General features: G+C 41.1%; 1 protein-coding gene across 1 annotated transcript in view; it reads right to left on the bottom strand.

The window, feature by feature from the left end:
- The window catches only part of IFT81 (intraflagellar transport 81), an 84,847-nt gene extending 74,778 nt beyond the window's left edge, over nucleotides 1–10,069 (bottom strand). The window contains exons 1-7 of the mRNA XM_007448720.1: nucleotides 9,973–10,069; nucleotides 7,068–7,232; nucleotides 6,221–6,324; nucleotides 5,500–5,680; nucleotides 2,814–2,903; nucleotides 474–539; nucleotides 50–160 (exon numbers count right to left, since the gene is read on the bottom strand). Coding sequence (XP_007448782.1) covers nucleotides 50–160; nucleotides 474–539; nucleotides 2,814–2,903; nucleotides 5,500–5,680; nucleotides 6,221–6,324; nucleotides 7,068–7,211 — 696 coding nt within the window. The 5' untranslated portion in view covers nucleotides 7,212–7,232; nucleotides 9,973–10,069. The remainder of the gene's footprint in view (nucleotides 1–49; nucleotides 161–473; nucleotides 540–2,813; nucleotides 2,904–5,499; nucleotides 5,681–6,220; nucleotides 6,325–7,067; nucleotides 7,233–9,972) is intronic.
- Between the last annotated feature and the right edge of the window lie 10,594 nt (nucleotides 10,070–20,663).

The raw sequence follows: 20,663 nt of genomic DNA, 5'->3' as shown, positions 1-20,663 counted from the left end.
GCAGGAACTATTTCTTTCACAATGAGAATATAAACTTTTATGTGGGTACCTGATTCTTTTGTTCCTGTTTCTGTTGTGCAAGAAATTCTTCTCTTTCTTTCTCAACTCGAAGTTGCCTTGCTATTTTAAGCATCCGTTGATGATTCTGAACTGTTTCCACCTACAGTGAGGGAATAAATAGTATATATTACTATCAGGTTTAAGAAAGACATTAGCATGTCATGTGACTCAGACATCCACTTATCATTTCCTTTTGGTAAACAGTATTCCCTAGAGATGACACTAAAGTTTCAGACTCCAGGTCCTTAACAAGTGTTGGGCTACTGCCTAGGGAGATTCCCTTTCCATCAATGTATTTGACGCCAGCCTCTGATGTACACTCATGCCTTGCTTAATCTTTATTTGCATTCCTAAATCTTTGCAAGTCCTTGGGAATTGGGGCCAAAGTCTTACAGTGCTAATTCTTGCCTTACCCTTTTCTTCAAACGTTCAACTCTCTTGATGAGCTGATCCTTTTCTTCCTCCATTGCACTGATATCCTAAAAAGTAGTCAAGAAGACGTTTTAAGAAAAAGTATTCTTTGTCTGTAGAATTCAGATAAGGTCTTTACATGATCATGCATCAACCATTTCCATCATTTATAACCAGAGCATTAAGGAACAAAGATCCTCTTTTGGATGAAGGGCATTTCTATTCCCACCCCTCACCCCAGGGTTCTTTATGCAGGGTAATTTATTTGGTAGCTTGGTGTTCATCTAGAAAAGCAACTGAAACAGGTTACAAAGCAGTAAGGTAAAGCTGCCAACCAGACCATTTGTGTTCTGATTCCAAATATGGGCACATGATTTTTCAAAAATCTTCTATAATGGAAAGTGTACAGGTCTAAAAACATGAACAACAGCTGCTGACATCCCGTCTGCTCTGTTAAATACCAAACTATATATTCTGTCAATTTTCCACCAAAATTATTTTTAAGGCTATGGTGTTTTCAAGACATAAATTTGTATCTGGTTTTGTCAATTAACCAATTCCCTTTCTAAAAATAAAGATTTCAAAAATGTCTTTTAACCAGCTCCACAATAGTTTCTAGTGAAAACAAACAAACAAAAAATCCTTCCTAACCCAAAAAACTAATAGGCTAACTCTCACAGTAATAATAAAAGGAAAAATATATATGGTAGTCAGTACTGACAGGATTTGGGGAAATAGGCACTGTTACTACTGGTGGCATTATATTGAAGAACAATATCAAAAGTCTTAAAATAAATGTGTATGCATTCTGGCTCAGTAATTTCACCTCTGGGAATCTATAAAGATCCTCATAGATGTCAATTATATCTAAACTTTGGAAATGACCCAAATGTCTGAGGATTATTAAGTAAATTATGGCACAACACAATGAAAATCACTAAAAATTATGAAGAATGTTGAATGACATGAGAAAAAGTCATGATATGACATTACTTGAAAGAAGCAGATTATAACATTTATATATAATACAATACCAAGAAAAAGGTTTAAATATATTAACTAAAGTATCAGTAGCAGTTATCACTAGAGCATGGCATTTTGAGTGAATTATTTTCTATTTTTTGCTTAATCATACTGCTTTACAAAGAATATGTTGAAAAATACTTTGGTAATAATTAATAAAATTAAAATCACAGACTCTAAGTTATTTTATCATTTTAGTTTACTCACATGACATAATGGAGGAACCATAGACAGACATCACTCTTATTCCATACTTTGTGATAACTATCTACTTATGGGTCTTTCTTTTCCATTAGATGTGAGTTCATCTTTCATTTCTTATACATTCATATATACATTCTCAAACTCTTATTGAGAAACTACCACATGCAGGGCACTGTGATAGGCACTGGGGATACTGTGGTGAACAAGATATGTAGACGTGGTCCCTGCCCTGTATTGGTTTAAATACAGTTGGTAAGACAGACATTAAAACAATCATAAGTGTAATGAGTGTTATGAAACAGAAAGAACTGGGGGGAACTAATCTATCTAGGGAATCAGGGAAGGCCTCCCTGAGGAAGCAACTTCTAATGTTTCCTGTTTGAATAAGAAGATAAAGATGTGATTTCTAAAAATACAAAATCCATGAAAGTCAGAATTAACAATTGTTTAGAGAAAGAACTTACACACCTAGCAAGAATATAAAGACATTTTTTGGAGAACACTAAGTAACATACATCAAAAGTCCTAAAAATTCTCATATTCTTTAATAAGCAATTCTACTTCCAGGAATTTACTCTAAGGAAACAATTGCAGGTACCCCCAAATAAATTTATGTAGAAGATAATCACAGCATTATCTATGACAGCAAAAAACGAAAACAAAACACCAAAAATTGTTAGACTATCGATACCACAGGATATTAAATTAATATTAATAATTAACTAATATAAATTAATTTAGTCATGAACAATCATACTGTAGAAAGATAACAATGGGAATATATTCACATGTAATGATTAAAAAACAAATAATTATGTATAGCATGATCCCAAATACACACACACACATATTTTTTTTTCTATATCATATATATATATATATTAGATAAAGACCCAAATTTTAATTGCTTTTAATCCATGGTAATGGTCTATATAGTACATAAGAACTAATTATGAATTTACCCTGGCCTCATTAATTTCTTCAGTAAAGAATCAGCAAAGGTCCTACAAAAGAAAATTTGCCATTTGCTATCACTAGTTTCCACATAATTTAAGACTCATACTGAATTTAATTCAAGTCCCCCCAAAAATGGTTATTATGTTTTTTTCCTTTACCCTTCTTATTTCTGCTGTAGAAAATCCAGATGTCTTGAGCTGCTCACATTCTTTATGCAAAGTTTTAAAGGCTTCCATCAAATCTTCATACTAAAAGAACAAGTTCAAAAATTATAAACTAGTGACTAGATCCAGTAGGCTTTTCTTAATCAGGTTATCTATTAAAGTGATTACTTAATCGGTATAGAACAGCATTTAAATATATCCTTAAACATTTATACAGGACACAAAAAAAGTTGGTGTATATAATCTGGCCTCTAAAGACTTCTCTGGTTACTTCCCTAACTAACACTCTATTCACTAGCTTTGTTGACCTTCTTTCAATCCCTGGAATATTCCACCTTCACTTTACACACCCTATTCCCTCTGAGAATACTCTATGACTCCCTCACCCTTTGCCAGGATAGCTCCTATTAATCCTTCAGGTCTCAGCACAGACACCACTATCCTCAAAGAAGCCTTCTCTAGCCCTGTACCTATTCCATATCAGAGTACCATGATATCAGAATAAATATCATATAAAATTATAATTGCTGGGCTTCCCTGGTGGCACAGTGGTTGAGAGTCCACCTGCCAATACAGGGGACGCAGGTTTGTGCCCTGGTCCGGGAAGATCCCACATGCCGCGGAGCAGCTGGGCCCGTGAGCTATGGCTGCTGAGCCTGAGCATCTGGAGCCTGTGCTCCGCAATGGGAGAGGCCACAGCAGTGAGAGGCCCGCGTACCGCAAAAAAAAAAAAATTTATTGATGTGGGAGGGTAGGGAGGATAAAATATTTCATATTTACAATAAATAAAATAAAATAAAAAATATAAAATAAAATAAAATAATAAAAATAAAATAAAATATTTCATATTTACACCTCTCTATTTCTTACATTATGTAAAGCATTCAAAGGTAGGGGCTGCAGTGGTCTCATTCTGCTGTACTTTTCTCAAGGCATCTACTGTAACATCTGACATAATTATTTGCATAAATCTTTCAACCCTAGAAATGTCTTAAGAGATCAATAATGACTCTATTTTGAGTGACTGCTATGGATGAAATATATTTCATCCAAAATATATGCATGAAAAAACATTTAGTTGATTGTTTCGATTAATACACATTTTGAGCACATACCATATAGAAGCAACCCTACCAAACTCTGGAGGAAAACAAAGATGGTTAAGACATGATATCTGTTTTCATAGATCTCATAATCTATTGGGAGAGACAGATTGACAGACTACTCACAACAAACTGGCACAAAACGGTCTACATACCTACTATAGAACAAAAGCACAAACGCTAAACAGAGGCAAATTTTTTTCTTTCAAATCAAAGTTCTTTGAAATCTTAAGCCTAAATTCTTTCTTTCCATAGTCTTTGATCAGCAATGTGCTTTGAAATCCCAGGACCAGGAGCCAGACCAGCCAGAATCCTGAGTAGTCAAGAGCTTTAAGACCTTAAGGCCAGAGCCCAGTATCACCCCAAAACTCTGGAGAGGAAAGTACACTGAAATTGCAAATTCCTGGTCCTTTCTCTACCTTCTGCCTGACTGGAACATCCTTTGAGATCATAAGCTTGGCTTCTTTGTCTACACACAATCTTTGAAGGTGCTCACATGTACCAATTCGCCTGGCATACTGTCAATTTATACCTTTTGCTCCAGTGTAATTATGATAACCCCTTTCCTCTCTGATTTGGATGACAAATTATACAGCCACAGAACTGATCAACAAAGTATTCTGCAGTCCCAAGCCCAGGATCCTAACTACCCACAATTCTTTTTTTTTTTAATTCAACCCACATTTATTTATTTATTTATTAAACATCTTTATTGGAGTATAATTGCTTTATAATGGTGTGTTAGTTTCTGCTTTATAACAAAGTGAATCAGCTATACATATACATATATCCCCATATCTCCTCCCTTTTGCATCTCCCTCCCACCTTTCCTATCCCACCCCTCTAGGTGGTCACAAAGCACCGAGCCGACCTCCCTATGCTATGCAGCTGCTTCCCACTAGCTATCTATTTTACATTTGGTAGTGTATATATGTCCATGCTACTCTCTCACTTTGTCCCAGCTTACCCTTCCCCCTCCCCGTGTCCTCAAGTCCATTCTCTACGTCTGCATCTTTATTCCTGTCCTGCCCCTAGGTTCTTCATAACCACCCCTTTTTTTTTTTAGATTCCATATATATGTGTTAGCATACGGTATTTGTTTTTCTCTTTCTGACTTACTTCACTCTGTATGACAGACTCTAGGTCCATCCACCTCACTACAAATAACTCAATTTCGTTTCTTTTTATGGCTGAGTAAAAAATATGGAACACTTCATGAATTTGCGTGTCATCCTTGCGCAGGGGCCATGCTAACCTTCTCTGTGTCATTCCAATTTTTAGTATATGTGCTGCCGGAGCGAGCACCACAATTCTTAAGTAATAAGTTATTCTAAGATCCAAATTTCAGGGTTTTTTTTTCTATCCACATACTCTATCACCAAAAAGGTATTTGTGTGCAAAAGTCAATATTTTCATAAGTGATTACAGCTGAACATTAGTTGATAACTATTTTACCTTTTGATGCCACTGGAAATACGGAGACAGCAAATAAACTAGTGAGATCAATATATATTTGAATGTGTGCACCTTGAAATCCACTACGGATAGCTTAAAAATACCATTTACATATTGTATACCTGTTTATTGGTATCAGCCACGGTTTCATCCTGAAGAAACTCACTTGGTACCTCAAGTTTTATTAAAAAACGAGCTAAATATGCTCTTTTCTTCAGTTCATTAGTCCTCTGAAGAAGCCAGTGGAGCACTGGGTAAATTACAGGTTTACTTCCAATCACCAGACCCTGACGAAAGTTACTCCTATAAAAAGAAAATAAACACACACACACAGAGGCTTATAAGTAAACCTTGAAAAGAGGGAACATTTGCTCAAAATCCAATTTACAATTTCCTGATTGCTTTCCATGATTATTTAAAAAAGATAAAACCAAGGCTAATCTAAAGTCAGTCTGCACATTAACAATAATCATAAAATTAGGCCTTTAATATATCACTGGAATATACAGGGAGGTTGTTTTGGAACCATTAACCGGTACAGTCAGCCTAAATACTGCACTTCATTGACTGGACAGATTTAAGTCATTGTTTTTGTCTAGGATGGCAGATAAGTGATAAAATGGAATCATGGATTTGCCTGACTTTTCTGATTAAGACAAAGAACTGACTCACTTAAGACTCCTGCATGACAAAATAACATTAAGAATTCAAGATTATTTTGAAATTCAGTGATTTTCTGAGGCCACTGACTTAGGGAAAACAGGTATTGCCAGAAAGACTGACTGTGAAGGTTTGGATATTAAAGCACAGCCCTAAGAAAGCAACACTTGATCAGATTCTTACATGTCCGTGGCATTTCCTGGAGGTTTGTATTTAAGGATACCAAGAAGGCTCAACATCCTTTTGGCTGTCTGCTCTGGCATCTCCTCTCTGATATCAACAACTTGCTAACAAAGAAATTGAAAAAATGTTATTATTGTATATCTAACAAAGTACAATATTTAAACTCACTGAAAAAAATTGTTCTGCTAGAGCATAACAGTCACAATGGTCTCTTCAAAAACAGATTAAGTATGGAGGTCCCAAGATTCCAAGTGAGGGTACATACAAGTACAATCAGGATTCATATTAAGAAGGTCAAGCTTAAAAAAGTCTCAGTGGAGGGCTTCCCTGGTGGCACAGTGGTTGAGAGTCCGCCTGCCGATGCAGGAAACACGGGTTCGTGCCCCGGTTCGGGAAGATCCCACATGCCGCAGAGCGGCTGGGGCCGTGAGCCATGGCCGCTGAGCCTGGGCGTCCGGAGCCTGTGCTCCGCAACGGGAGAAGCCACAACAGTGAGAGGCCCGCGTACCGCAAAAAAAAAAAAAAGTCTCCGTGGAAAAGACCAGTGTATGAGAGACATGAGCCAACTTGCAAGACAATAAAACCTTTCGTAAAAGCGTCTTCATTCCAGGACCAAATCTATTTATGTTTGGAAGTAGACAAATAATTTCTAAATAAGGTACAAGTAGATAATTTAGTTTATGAGCTATTAAGAAACCTTAAAGATCATCTACTATCTATAGCTTTACAGGCATGGAAAATTAGGCCCAGAGAGGTTAAATAATTTGCCCTAGACGCACAGATATTTAGTGGCAGAAACTGGCCTTCTTGCCACCCTTTTCATCACAGAGAAAAAGAAAACTCTTACCTTTGGGTCAATCTCAGCCAGAACATCACTGAGAACTTGTAATAGTTGCATTGGCTCCAGGGAATCAAATGTGATTAAGTTATAGTTCTTCCTAAAAGGCTCCTTATTGAGATTGTCCACAATGAATTTGATTTGATCACTCATAATTAGGTCTTATAATTTAAACTAAAGAGTAAAAATACAGAAAAAAATTCCTCAATATTGCTAACAAAAGTTCTATATTAACAAAATACAGTCAACAGAAAGTCAGTATTAAGTTCATAGGAAGTAGGCATGGGAAGTATTCTACATGGCATATAAAATGCTGTGAAGGGGTTATTTTGTTGAAAGAAAAAGAGTATGCCCATTTTATTAGGAATGCTACAGTACATACTGTTAATATTTAATGACCTGTTTTTGTATATGCATCTGATAGCAATCATCTGAATTAACACTGAATTAATGTGGACAAATGAATACAAAATCCCACATTTCTCCCACTCAGCTTCACAATTTCTACCTAGAGGTAAAAACCTGTTAGCCTGTAAACATGCTTCTAATATATATATATTTTTTTTAATTAGCAGTCCACATTAATCCAAATTACCAATTTCTCTGAAAAAGCAGATCTGGCAACCCTGGACCCACTAGGTACATGGCCACAACCACCTGAAGCTGGGTAGAGGCTGCAAGCTTCAGCCTTGGGGGTGTGCTCTTTGGTTTTGTTTTGGTTTCCTCCACCAGGTACTCTTCACACATTGATGCATCAACTCTGCCACCCTTGAGTAATTAAGGCCTTCATTTCCTTTGCCTTCAATAGTTCCAGTCTCTGCCTCTCCCATTCCAAATCATTTTGTAGGCGTCTCATTGCCTACAAAATAAAGTCCAAACTTCTTGGATTTTGAGACCCTGTAAGATCTAGCTCAATTTACAGTTTCTCAATATTATTTCCAATTGTTACCTTACACCCTTTCAAACTTCAGCTGACTGAAAAAAGCACTGCTCCCTAAATAGCTTTTCCATCTCTGCCTTCAGTTAATGCTGTGTTTTCTGCCTAGGACTGTTCTCCCTTTCCCCCGTCTCCAGAGGTGCAAATCCTAACCATGTTTCAAGCCCTGCCCTCCAAATCCAAGTTCCTCTAGGAGATCTTTCTCAAGCTCTCCCCCAGTTCTGCATCAGAATAGCAGCATTTGCCCTCCAAGCTGACCACTTTATCTGCACTGCTCTCCTGGAGTTACTTTTCTGTTTTGTACTAGTTACTTACCGACAGTTTCTCTTCTCTACTAAACTGTAAATTCCATGAGGACATATCTGTGCCTAATTCTATCTCTGAATATCCACTGCATCTAAAACAGTGACTTCTTCCACTAGACTGAATTTGTTCACAGGCCCAAGGCCAGAAAATAAGCATAAGCCTAAATAGAGTGGCAGTGAGGAAGATCATAACTTTTTAAAAAATTGATTACCTGATTATTTAACTGCTGAAACAGCTTAACCAAGGCTATTAGTGTTTCTTGCACACAGATATCACTTGTTTAGTATGGGAAAAAGTGGTAGAAATTTGCAGACAGGCAATCTTTTAGAGTAGCTATTTTTAAAAATGAATTTAAAAATGAACTACTAAAAAAAGAAATAAAGAGGGCTTCCCTGGTGGCGCAGTGGTTGAGAGTCCGCCTGCCGATGCAGGGGACACGGGTTCGTGCCCTGGTCCGGGAGGCTGCGCGTCCGGAGCCTGTGCTCCGCAACGGGGGAGGCCACGGCAGTGGGAGGCCCGCGTACCGCAAAATGAAAAAAAAAAAAAAAAAAAGAAAGAAAGAAAGAAAGAAAGAAAGAAAAAAATACTTCAGTGCTCCCTAATAGTTCCTAACCATGAAATGAAGAGATGCTATTTTATTTAAGGCATTCATTGGAGCTGCATGCACTTTGCTCTGAAATAGGTTTTTTAAAGTGGGTGGGTGGAGCTAGATACCTAACATTGAAATGTAAAAATATTATCATTTCCTCATAAGTATGATAAAATTATGAGTAAATGATTATTTTTGAAAAATAAGCCAAAAGATGGTAGAAAAGATAACCAATGTGGCTTAAAATTTTGAGGTTTCCTCCATACTGTTTCCTTTAAGCTATAAAAGGAAAACTTTACATAAATGAAATAAAAATCCACACTGGCGATGCAAATTTTCCACTGTTGAAAGTATTTTAAGTATAAGTCCACGTCACAACCTTCACACACAGATATATTAATTTTTAACTCTTTAGAAATTATATACATGTAAAAATTACACATACACAAAACGTTAACATATACACACAGATATATGTTCTTTTTTCCCTTCCCAAAACCAGAATACTTGGATAAACAAGTAAAATGTTCCCAGCAGACAAAGATGTACTGAACAGGTAGGTTGTCTGTGCCCAGTGGGCTCTGCGCTCTAAAATTAGCAAAAGCAATCACTCTCCCTCTTCCAAAGGAAAGTCGCCACACTAATTCACAAGCACTCACCCACATAAGAACCCGAGAGAGTGGGGGAGAACTGAAACCAGGACATGCGTTTATCTGGCACAACTCGGCACAGAAACGACGCTGCCCTGGTCCCAGGCTGGCACGCACGCTGGACCAGCAGCCTCCCAAGATTCCCCAAAATAGTATCTCCCCCACCCCCTCACGCCCCGCGGCTCGCGAGAGCGGACAGAGGACCCCACGTCAGACCCAGGCACCTCGCGAGGGCTCCTCTGGGCTCCCCTGCGGTTCATCCCGCGGGGGAGCCGCCCGGATCACTGCGAGGCACCACAGGGGCCGACCCCCCATGTTGGGGTTGAACTGCTGCTACCCCTCCGTTCTCGAGGTGCTGCACTGGTAAGGGGAAGGAGTTCTCTCCTACTTAGGGGTTTGGGGGAGCTTCCGACCGCGGCTTGGCGAAGTTACCTCAAATTCTCCTCACGAAACCACTTTCCCCCCCTGGACGCATCCGGGCTCTAGTGAGTTCCTAGAGACGAGCTCCTTGGCAACGGTTGCTAGGCCGGGGACACATCACTTCCGGGGGCGGGAGGGTCGGCGCGTTTCCGCGAGGCCCTGGGCGCGCGCTCTGTGGCCAAGGCCCTGGAGGCGAAAGGCGGAGGGAGGGGGGCCCACCTGCAAACTAGGTTCACGGGTTCTGAGCCACTGCGGACAGCTTAGAGAGTTGGGGGTTGTTACCGTGGCAATAAACTTTCCCAAACGTCCTGCAGTTTGCAGTCTACGAAACACTCTTTTCGTTTTTCACCCAGGTTAAATTCGTGTGCTCTTTCCTCCTTCCCTGCTTCCGGCTTTCCTTCCCTCCTTCCTTCAACAAACATCGGTGATGACATCTTTGAGGCAGGGCCAGTGGGATTTGGGTTGAGGAAGCATTTGGCCTGGGCTTCAAATTTAGATTTTTGACATAAGTATCTCCAAATTAGGTTACACGTAGGAACAATTGTAGTCTCTTCTGTGAATTGTAGATTAACAGAAGGCACATTCATCATAGAGATGTCAGCTTCTTTGTCACATTATTGGGCCACATAGCCCGTACTGGGAATTAATTTTTTTCATCCAGAGTTTCTTTAATATTCTGAGAGCCTAAAAAAAAAAAAGGAAATGGCCTAAGGCTCTCTTTGGCTTCTGAGAGTCTATTTTTAGTCACCTGCAGAAATGAATATAGTTCTTACATTTTCATGCGGCTCACGTTCTACGAGGTAGGCGTGGGGGGCGGAGATCTTCATGTCTAGATCACAGAGGAGGCCAGGAAGACTGGAGCTGAGAGAATCCCGGGACTGCACTGACTGGCTTTAGGGGAGAGTTTAATTGATGAATGGTATTTTGAACTGCCCCTCTTAGGGTGGAAATCACTGTACTCCGTGATGCCAGCTGGCAATGGAGAAATGAGAAGGAAAAAAAAAAAAGAAATTCCTCACACCCTGAAAACTTAGTTGCCTGCTCAAACATCTTGGAAGAAACCAACTACAGATTTAGCATCAGACTTACAAAATAAAGCAAGACAAAACAAAAAAAAAATTCCATATCAGGCATCTCCTGTAGGCCCTGCTCTTTGCTGGCTGCTGGGGATGCAGTGGAAGGCAGGGAATTACCTGGCCCCTGTCCTCATGGAGCTGACAGTCTATGCAAGAAGAGAGACAATTGAACAGGCAACACCAATATAACTATGACAAATGCTATAAAGAAGGACCCAATGATGGGAGAGTCCAGATGAAGGGTCACAAGTTTATTTGGAGCTGAAGAGATTGTACTGTTAGGAGAGGTTCCATCGGACAATGTGACGTTTAAGGGTCAGTAAAAATTAGCCAAACAAGAAAGGGGAGAGTTTTTTGGGCAGAGGGAACAAAACATTCCAAGATGGGTACATTGCTGGCTGCAGGGCGCTTGGAGAGAAACTAAGACAGGTCCCAGCTCACAGATGCTCAAGACTAGTTGGAGGAGGCAACACTTAAAACCTTGAAAAATTAAATAACTCTGAGAGAAACAATAAAAGATGCAAACAAGGGATTGTATAATTACTTGATCCTATTGGGTGTGTTAGGAGATTCTCCTGGCTCCCTGGATTTGGATATTGGATTGCCATTGTATGGCCTCACGTGAGATTTCTTTTCCTCATCTCTAAAATGTGGCTATAATAATACGAGGATTACATGAGTTGATATGGGTTTAGCGATTAGAACAGTGCCCGATACTGGAAGAGCTAAGGACATTTTACCTTTTTTGTCCCCTTTTTAAAAAAAAAAAAATGAGATGGTTAGATTTGCTCCTTCTATAGTCTAAAGATGTCAGCTATACAAAGGTAAGAGTGGCTTTTCTAGTAGTTTTTAGTTCCTCCTCTGCCTGTTGCTGCTATTACAGTTATAAGAACGTGTAAATTCAAGTAAGCAATGGAATCTACTCCTTGCACTCAAACTTGATTTTGTGCTTAATGTGATTGCTCTGGAACACAGGAAAGAATTGGAAGCCAGTCTGCATGCTTCCTGGGATCCATATACCGAGAAGCTTATATTCCAACCTGAAGCAAAGAAGAGAGACACTGAGCAGCCTTGCACATGTTGGGTCCCTGCCTATCTATCAGACCCACACACAGACCAAAGGAAGACTTGTAACCACCCCTTGATTCATTTAAGATAAAAAGATTCATTGAGGTATCCAAGAAGAACTTACCAAGCAACAATTTCACAACAGTGGAGGCATTGCTGAGTACATCCCAAGTTTAGCCATACACACGAAGGCTTTTTTTTCCTTAGATGCTTTACTGAGTCTTCCTTGTAAACCCCCAAAGCTGCCTCTTGGCTGAACTATAGTTGACACTTTTAACAGGTGAAGGGAAGTCTCAGTCATGTGAGATAGCCTCTCTGAAAGATTCCCACTCCTACCCTGACTCTTTTTTTTAATAGCTTATTAAGATATAATCCACATACATACAATCCACCCATTTAAAATATACAATTCAGTTGCTTTTAGCATCTTTACAGAGTTGTGCAACCATTACCACTATCTAATCCAAGAACATTTTCATTACCCCCAAAAGAAACCCCATTCCCTTTAGCCATCATCTCCCAGTTTGCTTAATGTGATTAAGCAAACCCACCACCACTTCTCAGCCCCTGGCAACCATTAACCTGCTTTCCTTCTTTATGGACTTGCCTTTTCTGGACATTTCATATAAATGGAATCATAAAATATGTGGCTCTTTGTGTCTGGCTTCTTTCACTTAGTTGTAATATTTTCAAGGTTCATCCAAGTTGTAGCACATATCAGTACTTCATTCCACTTTATGGTAGAATAATATTTCATTGTATGGATTTTTGTTCATCCATTTATCTATTCATAGACATTTGGATTGTTTCCACTTTTGGGCTATAGTAAACAGTGCTGCTATGAACATTCATGTACATACCTCCACTGTCTCATGGATAAAGCACTTCCATTAGCTAAGTCAGGTGAGCAGGGTATGCACATCAGGGACATGGGTAAATGGAGGGGTGGCCTTTCTTGGATTTGTCTTTTCCTTTCAATTCTTGTTAATTTTGGCTTCTTGGGTGCTCATGGTTGCGGACTATGGGACCTAAGATATGGATTCTTTGGCAGTTTTTGGTTGTAAAATCAGACTGTTGCTGAAACCTACTCTACCCTTGCTACCAAAGCACTAAAATTCCCAATCTGCTTCTCAGCCAAAACCCTCTGATAAGGAAATGCTGTTATTTGGTATTATCCTTTAAATGTTCACCAGCCTCCAGTGGAGGAGAAGGTGGGGAGGAATGTGAAGGAGATGAGAGAGAAACTGGAAGCTGCCCCTTCTAGCTCCCTTATTTAACCTTGTAGATACTGCAAAGACCATCCACAGTTGTGAACCTCTGCTCTGGTTATTCAGAGGGGAAAAAAAATCACTCCTGGTTGAGTGTTTTTTCAAGACTGAGTTTAGTACTAGATAAAAAAATAAGGAGAATGGTCATTATTTCATGTAATTGTAAAGTCCAAGGAAATTACTACCTTCAGGTGTGGCTTGATCCAGGAGCTCAGTGATGTCATCTTAACTTTCTTTCTCCCTCCATCTTTCTGTCTCTCATCCCCACTTTTCTCTGAATGGGCTGTTAGGAGCAAGAGGCTTACATTCTTCAAGCATAGCATCCTCAATAAAAGTAGAATCTTTGCTTCAATAGTTCCAGCAATTTCCCAGTGCAAATTCTCATTGGTCTGAAATGTGTCAGATCATTCTTGAATCAATTGTTATGACTCTGCTGGACACAGTAATTGATTGGGTAAGGGTGGTTTCCCAAAAGAAAGGGCTGGATTTTCTTACCAGAGGTAGAGACACTGTGCAAACAAGAACAACAGATGTCCCATTCAGGTGGTCAGGGAAGGTGGTTAAATCTCAAAAGCTGGGTAAGCAAAACCAGAAATGAGTCTGCTTATTGTGGAGAGTTTGTGTGTTAGTGCGAACCTTCTCCCTGATTTCCTTCCAACAAATTATCTTTCTTCAATGCAGACTTCCATCATGGGCCAAATGAGGTCTTGGGATAACAGCAGACCTTCCAAATCCCTGTAAAAATCTGAGGATGCCATGAACTTAATGTCTCCAGCCCCTTCTCATTTCAGAACTTTCAAACAAGAACTTTCCTGTGCAGAGTACAGGGAAGCCAAGCCAATTTTCTGTTTTTGGTATTAAATTTAGACCTTTCATCCTGACCATGAGATATTTCTGGATTCTGCATGAGTATTCAGCGAATGCCAGTGTTCAAGATGCTATCCCATCTGGGGCTACTCTGCACACTGCCCACTTTATCTCATTCTTTTAAAACTGGGAAAAATGACCCAGACATAGGAACAAATTCAGAAGTAGGTTATTCCGTTATCCATTAATTGTCATTTAATGGCTTTGCCATCTAGGTTATTTGGAGATGAAAGAAATTAAAGTTAAACAGAAACCTGAATTGAGCTTTGCAGATATCCTAAATTGTCTCTGCTCTGGCAATTTAATCTTGTGGGTATGTTTAGTAGCAGGATGTGCTTTCCTAAAAGGTTAAAAGGTAAATAATATGTGAAAAGTTAAACTGAATGGATGGGATTCCAGAGGTCTTATTAAATGCGTGCCTGGTACTACATTTTTGTCAAATGGTTTTTTAAAATAGATTTTGTGAGATTAATGGGTAATGTAGAGGAGCCAAAATAATATGCAATTCATATTAGTTCTTTGGTTATAATTATGGGTTGAAATATAGAATGCACCTAACATTCTTACCACGCTCAAATAATAATTATAGCATCACTTATTGAGTGCTTACTGTATGTCAGGGACTTTGTTAAATACTTCACGTATGTGTCAGAATTTATTAAAATGTTAATTTATGTGTGTACTCCTTCTGTTTCCCCTCCTCTTGAAGCAATTTGCATTGCCTTGAGTTTTACAGGCTGAAATTAGAAACAGTACTTATGTCTTTTGTAAAGGTCTGAAGTCTTTAGAGGAGCTTATACTGGTTGTCCTCAAGGGGGGAGTGGAGAGGAAAGTTCCTATTAGAGTAAGAAGAGAGTAGAGAGATGCTAAGAAGATTGGGAAAGGATCACAGGTGGTAAGTTTGGGGCAGCTCTTGAGGAGGCCACACCATCAGTCCGGTGGCTTCCAGTGTGGCCCAAGCTTTCCTTGTCCCAGGTCTGACATGGAAGCATCAATGCCATTGGACCTAAAAGGACCAGGCAGCCTGGGATGATGGGTGGGTGACCAAGCAATCACCACGATGGGCCATCAGCAGAAGACTGCAAGTGATTCTCTGAGGCCTTGTCACTGCAAAAGAACCCAGAGACTTGCAGCCCCCAGGAAGTGTGTGAGGGAGAGATGCTCAGTAATGACAGGATGGGGGCTCAGAGTTGGATTTCAGTTGATTATAAAATAATATACTTCCTCTAGCAAATCTGAGTTGTGAACTAAAATGGGTGACCTCTGCATCAGTCAGCTTCCTGGCAGGATAAAGATGGCACATTCTGGACAACGGATGAGAGCTTAATAAAGGACTGTGTATAAAGGTGTGGGCAGGGTTTAGGGAAACCAACAAGGGTCCAGCAACAAAGGCAGCTATTGCATCCCTAATCCTGAAGCAGCCAGAGAAGGGAACAGGCACCAGAAGCCCAACACAGCAGCTGTATGGAAAAGGTTACCCAACAGGAGCCTTTAGATACAGCCAGTCTTGAACTCACTCTCCTTCCACTCTCTGATCTCCTGCCTGGCCTCCCCTTGGCTAAACCCAACAGGGAACCAAAGGAGCAGGCAACCCCTTGAAGACCATCCATGCAGACTGGCCTCCCAAGGGAGAAAATGGCAGGGTGGGGATCTGGAGGGGCAGATGGACTGAATTATAAATTGAATTGTACAGTCAAAATGATGGGCAGGAAGGCCCTGTGAGGCCACCCAAGCCGACGCCGCATCTCTAAGCTTCCCTGGTTCTCCAGCTGAAGGTCTAGGCATCGGTGGAGTTAGGTCTAATTCTATTTCTGCACACTGCCCACACCCACGTCATCTCATTTAATCTTCACAATAGGTCTGCAAGGACAGTATTGCTTTTTCCATTCTGTAATTAAGGAAACTGAGTCCTGGAGAGTTAATAGAGGGCCCAAGGTCACATAGCCAGCAGCTGGCTGAGCCAAGATTCAAACACAGGTCTCCCCGATCCCAAAGCCATTTACACCAACCCACTAAACTGTCTCAAAACTGGCTCAGCGGAGTCTGGAAGAAGGATCATAAATCAGGCCGCTGAGGCAAAGTGATTCTCTCTGTGAGGCAGAGGGATTTTCTGTGTGGGAGGGCCAGGGTTAACATGCTGCCTGGCTTTCTCTGCCTACAAGGGCTTTGCCGAGGAAACTCTTTTCTTTCCCAGGTAGGGCTAGTGGTTTGAAATCCAAGCGCTTACCCTGGAATCAAAGAGGGAGAAGATGGAGAGAAAACACTTGGCTGATGATGGGAAAAAAGTGTATTTTCATTTCAGATGCCTTTCAAGTTCTTTTTTTTCCAGCTGAGTGTTGGTGTATTTATAGAATTCAGGGGGAGTATTTAAGGGTAACCAGCAGTGGAGCTGCATTTTGGGACATCAGGAAGCTCAGAATCATGCAGGAAAATGTTGATGGGGTGGGACAAGAAAAGGCCAGGAGCAGCGAGGCATAAATCTTCTTCTTGTTGCCAAGACCTTTTCTCCCTTCTGGGATGATGACGTCAAATCAAGGTCTATAAGAGTGCTATAGGTGGAATATAGAATCAAAATGATGGGCAAACGGATGGAAGGCTGAACAATTTGTGGTATAAACACACGGCAGTTATTCAGCCATAAAAAGAAATGAAGTACGAATACATGTTGCAACAGAGGTGAACCTTGAAAACACCTTAAGTGAAAGAAGCCAGACACAAAAGGCCACATATTGTATGATTCCATTTATATGAAATATCTAGAAAAGCCAAATCCATAGGACAGAATGCAAGCTGGTGATTGCCAGGGGCTGGGGCGGTGGTGGGGGTGGGAGAATGTGGAGCAAAGGCTTCATGGGTATGGGATTTTCTTTGAGGACGATGGAAACCTGGAAAAAGACAGAGGTAGTGGTTGCACAATACTGTGAATGTACCAAATGCCACTGAATTTTCCCTTTAAAAAGGTTAATTTTATGTTATGTGAATCTCACCTCAATTTAAAAAAAAAAATGATGGGCAGTCAGGTCCTTAGGAGGTCACCCCAAGTCTTCCAAGCTGTGTTTGCTCCCTATGGCTGAAGTCCCAGGAGCTGCATGGTATAAGGTCTGATTTCATTCTAGGTTTCCCTTCTCTCTCTACTCCTCCGACCACTGGTTTCCATTCAGTTGCTCAGACACAACAAACTCATCCCAGCCTCAAGATCTTTGCACTGCTGTTCCTTCTGCCTGGCTGTTCTTTCCCCAGATCTTCACCAGCCTGGCTCTGTCTCCTCAGCCAGGTCACAGCTCAAATGTTAGTTTCTCATCTAACATCTGAGGAGGTCAGGAGGTCTTTCCTGACGCTGTTACTTAAAGTAATACACCCACCAGTCATTCTCCATCATTGTGCTCTGCAGACTGTCTGTTATGGCCCATTAGTGGGTACTGAAATCAGTTTAATCATTAAATCAGTTTAATGTAAATCGTGATTAACATTTTTAAACACTGAAATTAAGTGGAATAGAAAATATCACACAGAATAAGGGTAAATATTTCTTTGTCAGACATATTTTTGCTGCATTCAAACCACTCCAAATTTATTGGCTTAGAAACAATACCTTTTGGGACTTTCCTTGTGGTACAGTGGTTAAGAATCTGCCTGCCAAAGCAGGGGACACAGGTTCGAGTCCTGGAACGGGAAGATCCCACATGCTGCAGAGCAGCTAAGCCCGTGCGCCACAACTACTGAGCCTGCGCTCTAGAGCCCGCAAGCCACAACTACCAAGCCTGCGTGCCACAGCTACTGAAGCCCATTCTCTGCAACAAGTGAAGCCACCTCCCACCTCAATGAGAAGCCCGCACACCACAACGAAGAGTAGCCCCCGCTGGCCACAACTAGAGAAAGCCCACACGCAGCAACGAAAACCCAATGCAGCCTAAATAAAAACAAATATTTTTTTAAAAAACCCTTTCCCCCCACAAGTCTGTGGATGAGCTCAGCTGGGCAGTTCTTCTGCTCCATGTGGTATCTCCTGGTTCATCACATGACTAAGTTAGGCTGGGAGCTTGTCTGGGGCTGGAACATCCAAGATGGCTTCCCTCCTTTCTGGGGCCTCAGTGCTGGCTGCCATTTCTCCCTCGTGTGGACTCTCTCTTTCTCCTTGTGGTGTTTCATCACTCAGTGGTCTAACCTGAGCTTCTTTACATGGCATCTGGGTACTAACGGCATAAAAGTGAAAGCCACCAGGCCTCTTAAAGCTGAGGCCCAGAACAAGTACAGTGATCATTTCCATTGGTCAAAGCAAGTCATAAGACCCTCTCGGGTGCAGAGTCCTAACCACTGGACTGCCAGGGAATTCCCTAGACTCTACCTATTGACTGGGGAGTGGCATGTGCATACCAGGAATGATGCTTGCCAAACTGCTGGCAGATATCTTCACAGACAATCTACCACAACTGTTCTGTGAAAGTTTCATTTCAGCTTAATGAACACGCATGGGTGTTCACTGGGTCACACAATAAGCATATTTCTTACTGTGAATCACAGTCAAAAGGTTTAAAAAACACACTTCTTCCACATCCCTTTTTTAATACCTTCCATAGCACTTAGTACTCTCAGAACTTAATTTACTTTATTATATCACCCCCATGAGAATATAAGCTCTCTGAGGGCTTGTCTGTCTTGTTCACTGCTATATCCCCAGCACCTATCAGGGCCTGGCACCTAATTGGTGCTTAATAAACATCTGTTGTTGTTGAATAGGTAGTAAGAGTTATTATTTATTGGGTGCTGAGCACTTAAAAGAATTATCTCATTTAATTTGTTTAACACATTTGAGCTCCTACTGTGTGCTGGTGAGACAACAGTGAACAAAATAGACAATAATTGCTGCCACAGAGTTTACATTAGACTAAGATACTAGAATAGTATTGAGTAGATTTGTTGATGTTATTTTGACAGATAGGGAAACTGAGAGTCAGAGGACTCAGTCAATTTACCCAAGGTCACATATCTAATAATTTCACCCTGATACCTGGCACTTCTCTACCCTGCCACAGATGTTGGGCTTTGCCCAGAGACGGGCCTAAGTGGTTACAGATCTCAATTCCTGCAACTGCTTCTCTGAAGGATCAGACATCTTTCTGGGAATCAGGCACAAGGTAGTGAGAAGAGGCGAGTCCCATGACCTCAGGGTCCCTGCCTTCCCCACTCCCTGCCCCCCCCACTCCGTGATGACGTCTCACACCTGGGGTGTTGCAGATTTGAGCCACAGGTCTTGGTCACCCCCGACTGTCTTATCGGCATGTGACATCCCCAAGTGGCTGGGGCCTGCAGGCCTGGCAAAGAATGCAGCCCGAACAAAAATAAACCTGCCACATTCTTTGGCAGCCCCCTGCCCCTTCCCGCTCTCCAGCCATCCATCCTCACAGCAGAGCCTGCCAGGGAGGGCCGAGAGAGGGAGAGCAGGGTGGAGGAAATACTGCTGCAGTCCAACCCTGAGAAAGAGAGGGAGAGGGGAAGAGAGGAAGAGAAAGAGAGAGAGAGATCACCTTATATGGGAACGTGCGCAGACAATGTGTGGCAATGGCTTAGAGGGCAGCAGAGGTCAGATACCAGACAGATGGAAGAAATTAAACATGGGACAGAGAGTGTTCCTGGGCCCTGAAAACAGCTCTTGTTTCACAGCGAGTTCGCACAAAACCTGGCCCGTTTTCCTTTTTAGCCTAGGCCAAGCAAGATTTGCGTCCTAAACGCTACATGACTTTGAATCAGGCCCCTGACTCTGGCTGGCCGAGGTCTCAATCCTCTCAAGTCATTTCTCTGACGAACAAAATTCCTCTTTGCAAAAAAAAAAAAAAAAAAAAAGACGGGGCCTGTTTCCCAAGAGTTTCCAATACCTCTCTAAAGCACATAAATTTGCTGTTAGTGAGTAAATACCCCTTCATTTTGCATTCATTCATTCATTCAACAAATATTGAGGACCAATTATACCCCATGCACTGAGCCAGGGTCTGGAAAGACAGTGTTGATGATGATGATGATGATAGTCGTAAAAATAATAATAATAGTTACCATGTGTTGATTTGCACTCATCTGGTAAATGTTTCAGTTCATAATAATTTACTTAGTACCTTCCATGTTCTGGTCATTGGTGATACTGAATGTTGACCTAGATTCATCTGGTCCCTGCCCTTGTGGAGTTTACAAGGGAGTGGGGGAGTAGAAATGACAGATATTGAACAAGTGATCCCCCTGGATCCTCACAACAGCTTTTGAGTTAGCTACCATTACCATCTCCAATTTATACGGGGTTTTTCAGCTTCAGCGTTGGGTTGGATCATTCTGTGCTGTGTGTGTGTGTGTGTGTGTGTGTGTGTGTGTGTGTGTGTGTGTGTGTTTGGGGGCTGCTCTGTGCACTGTAGGATATTTTGCAATATCCCTGGCCTCT

Source organism: Lipotes vexillifer, unplaced genomic scaffold, assembly GCF_000442215.2.
Source record: "Lipotes vexillifer unplaced genomic scaffold, Lipotes_vexillifer_v1.1 scaffold21, whole genome shotgun sequence".
NCBI classification, from domain to species: Eukaryota; Metazoa; Chordata; class Mammalia; order Artiodactyla; family Lipotidae; genus Lipotes; species Lipotes vexillifer.
This window is presented reverse-complemented; position numbering and strand designations above follow the sequence as displayed.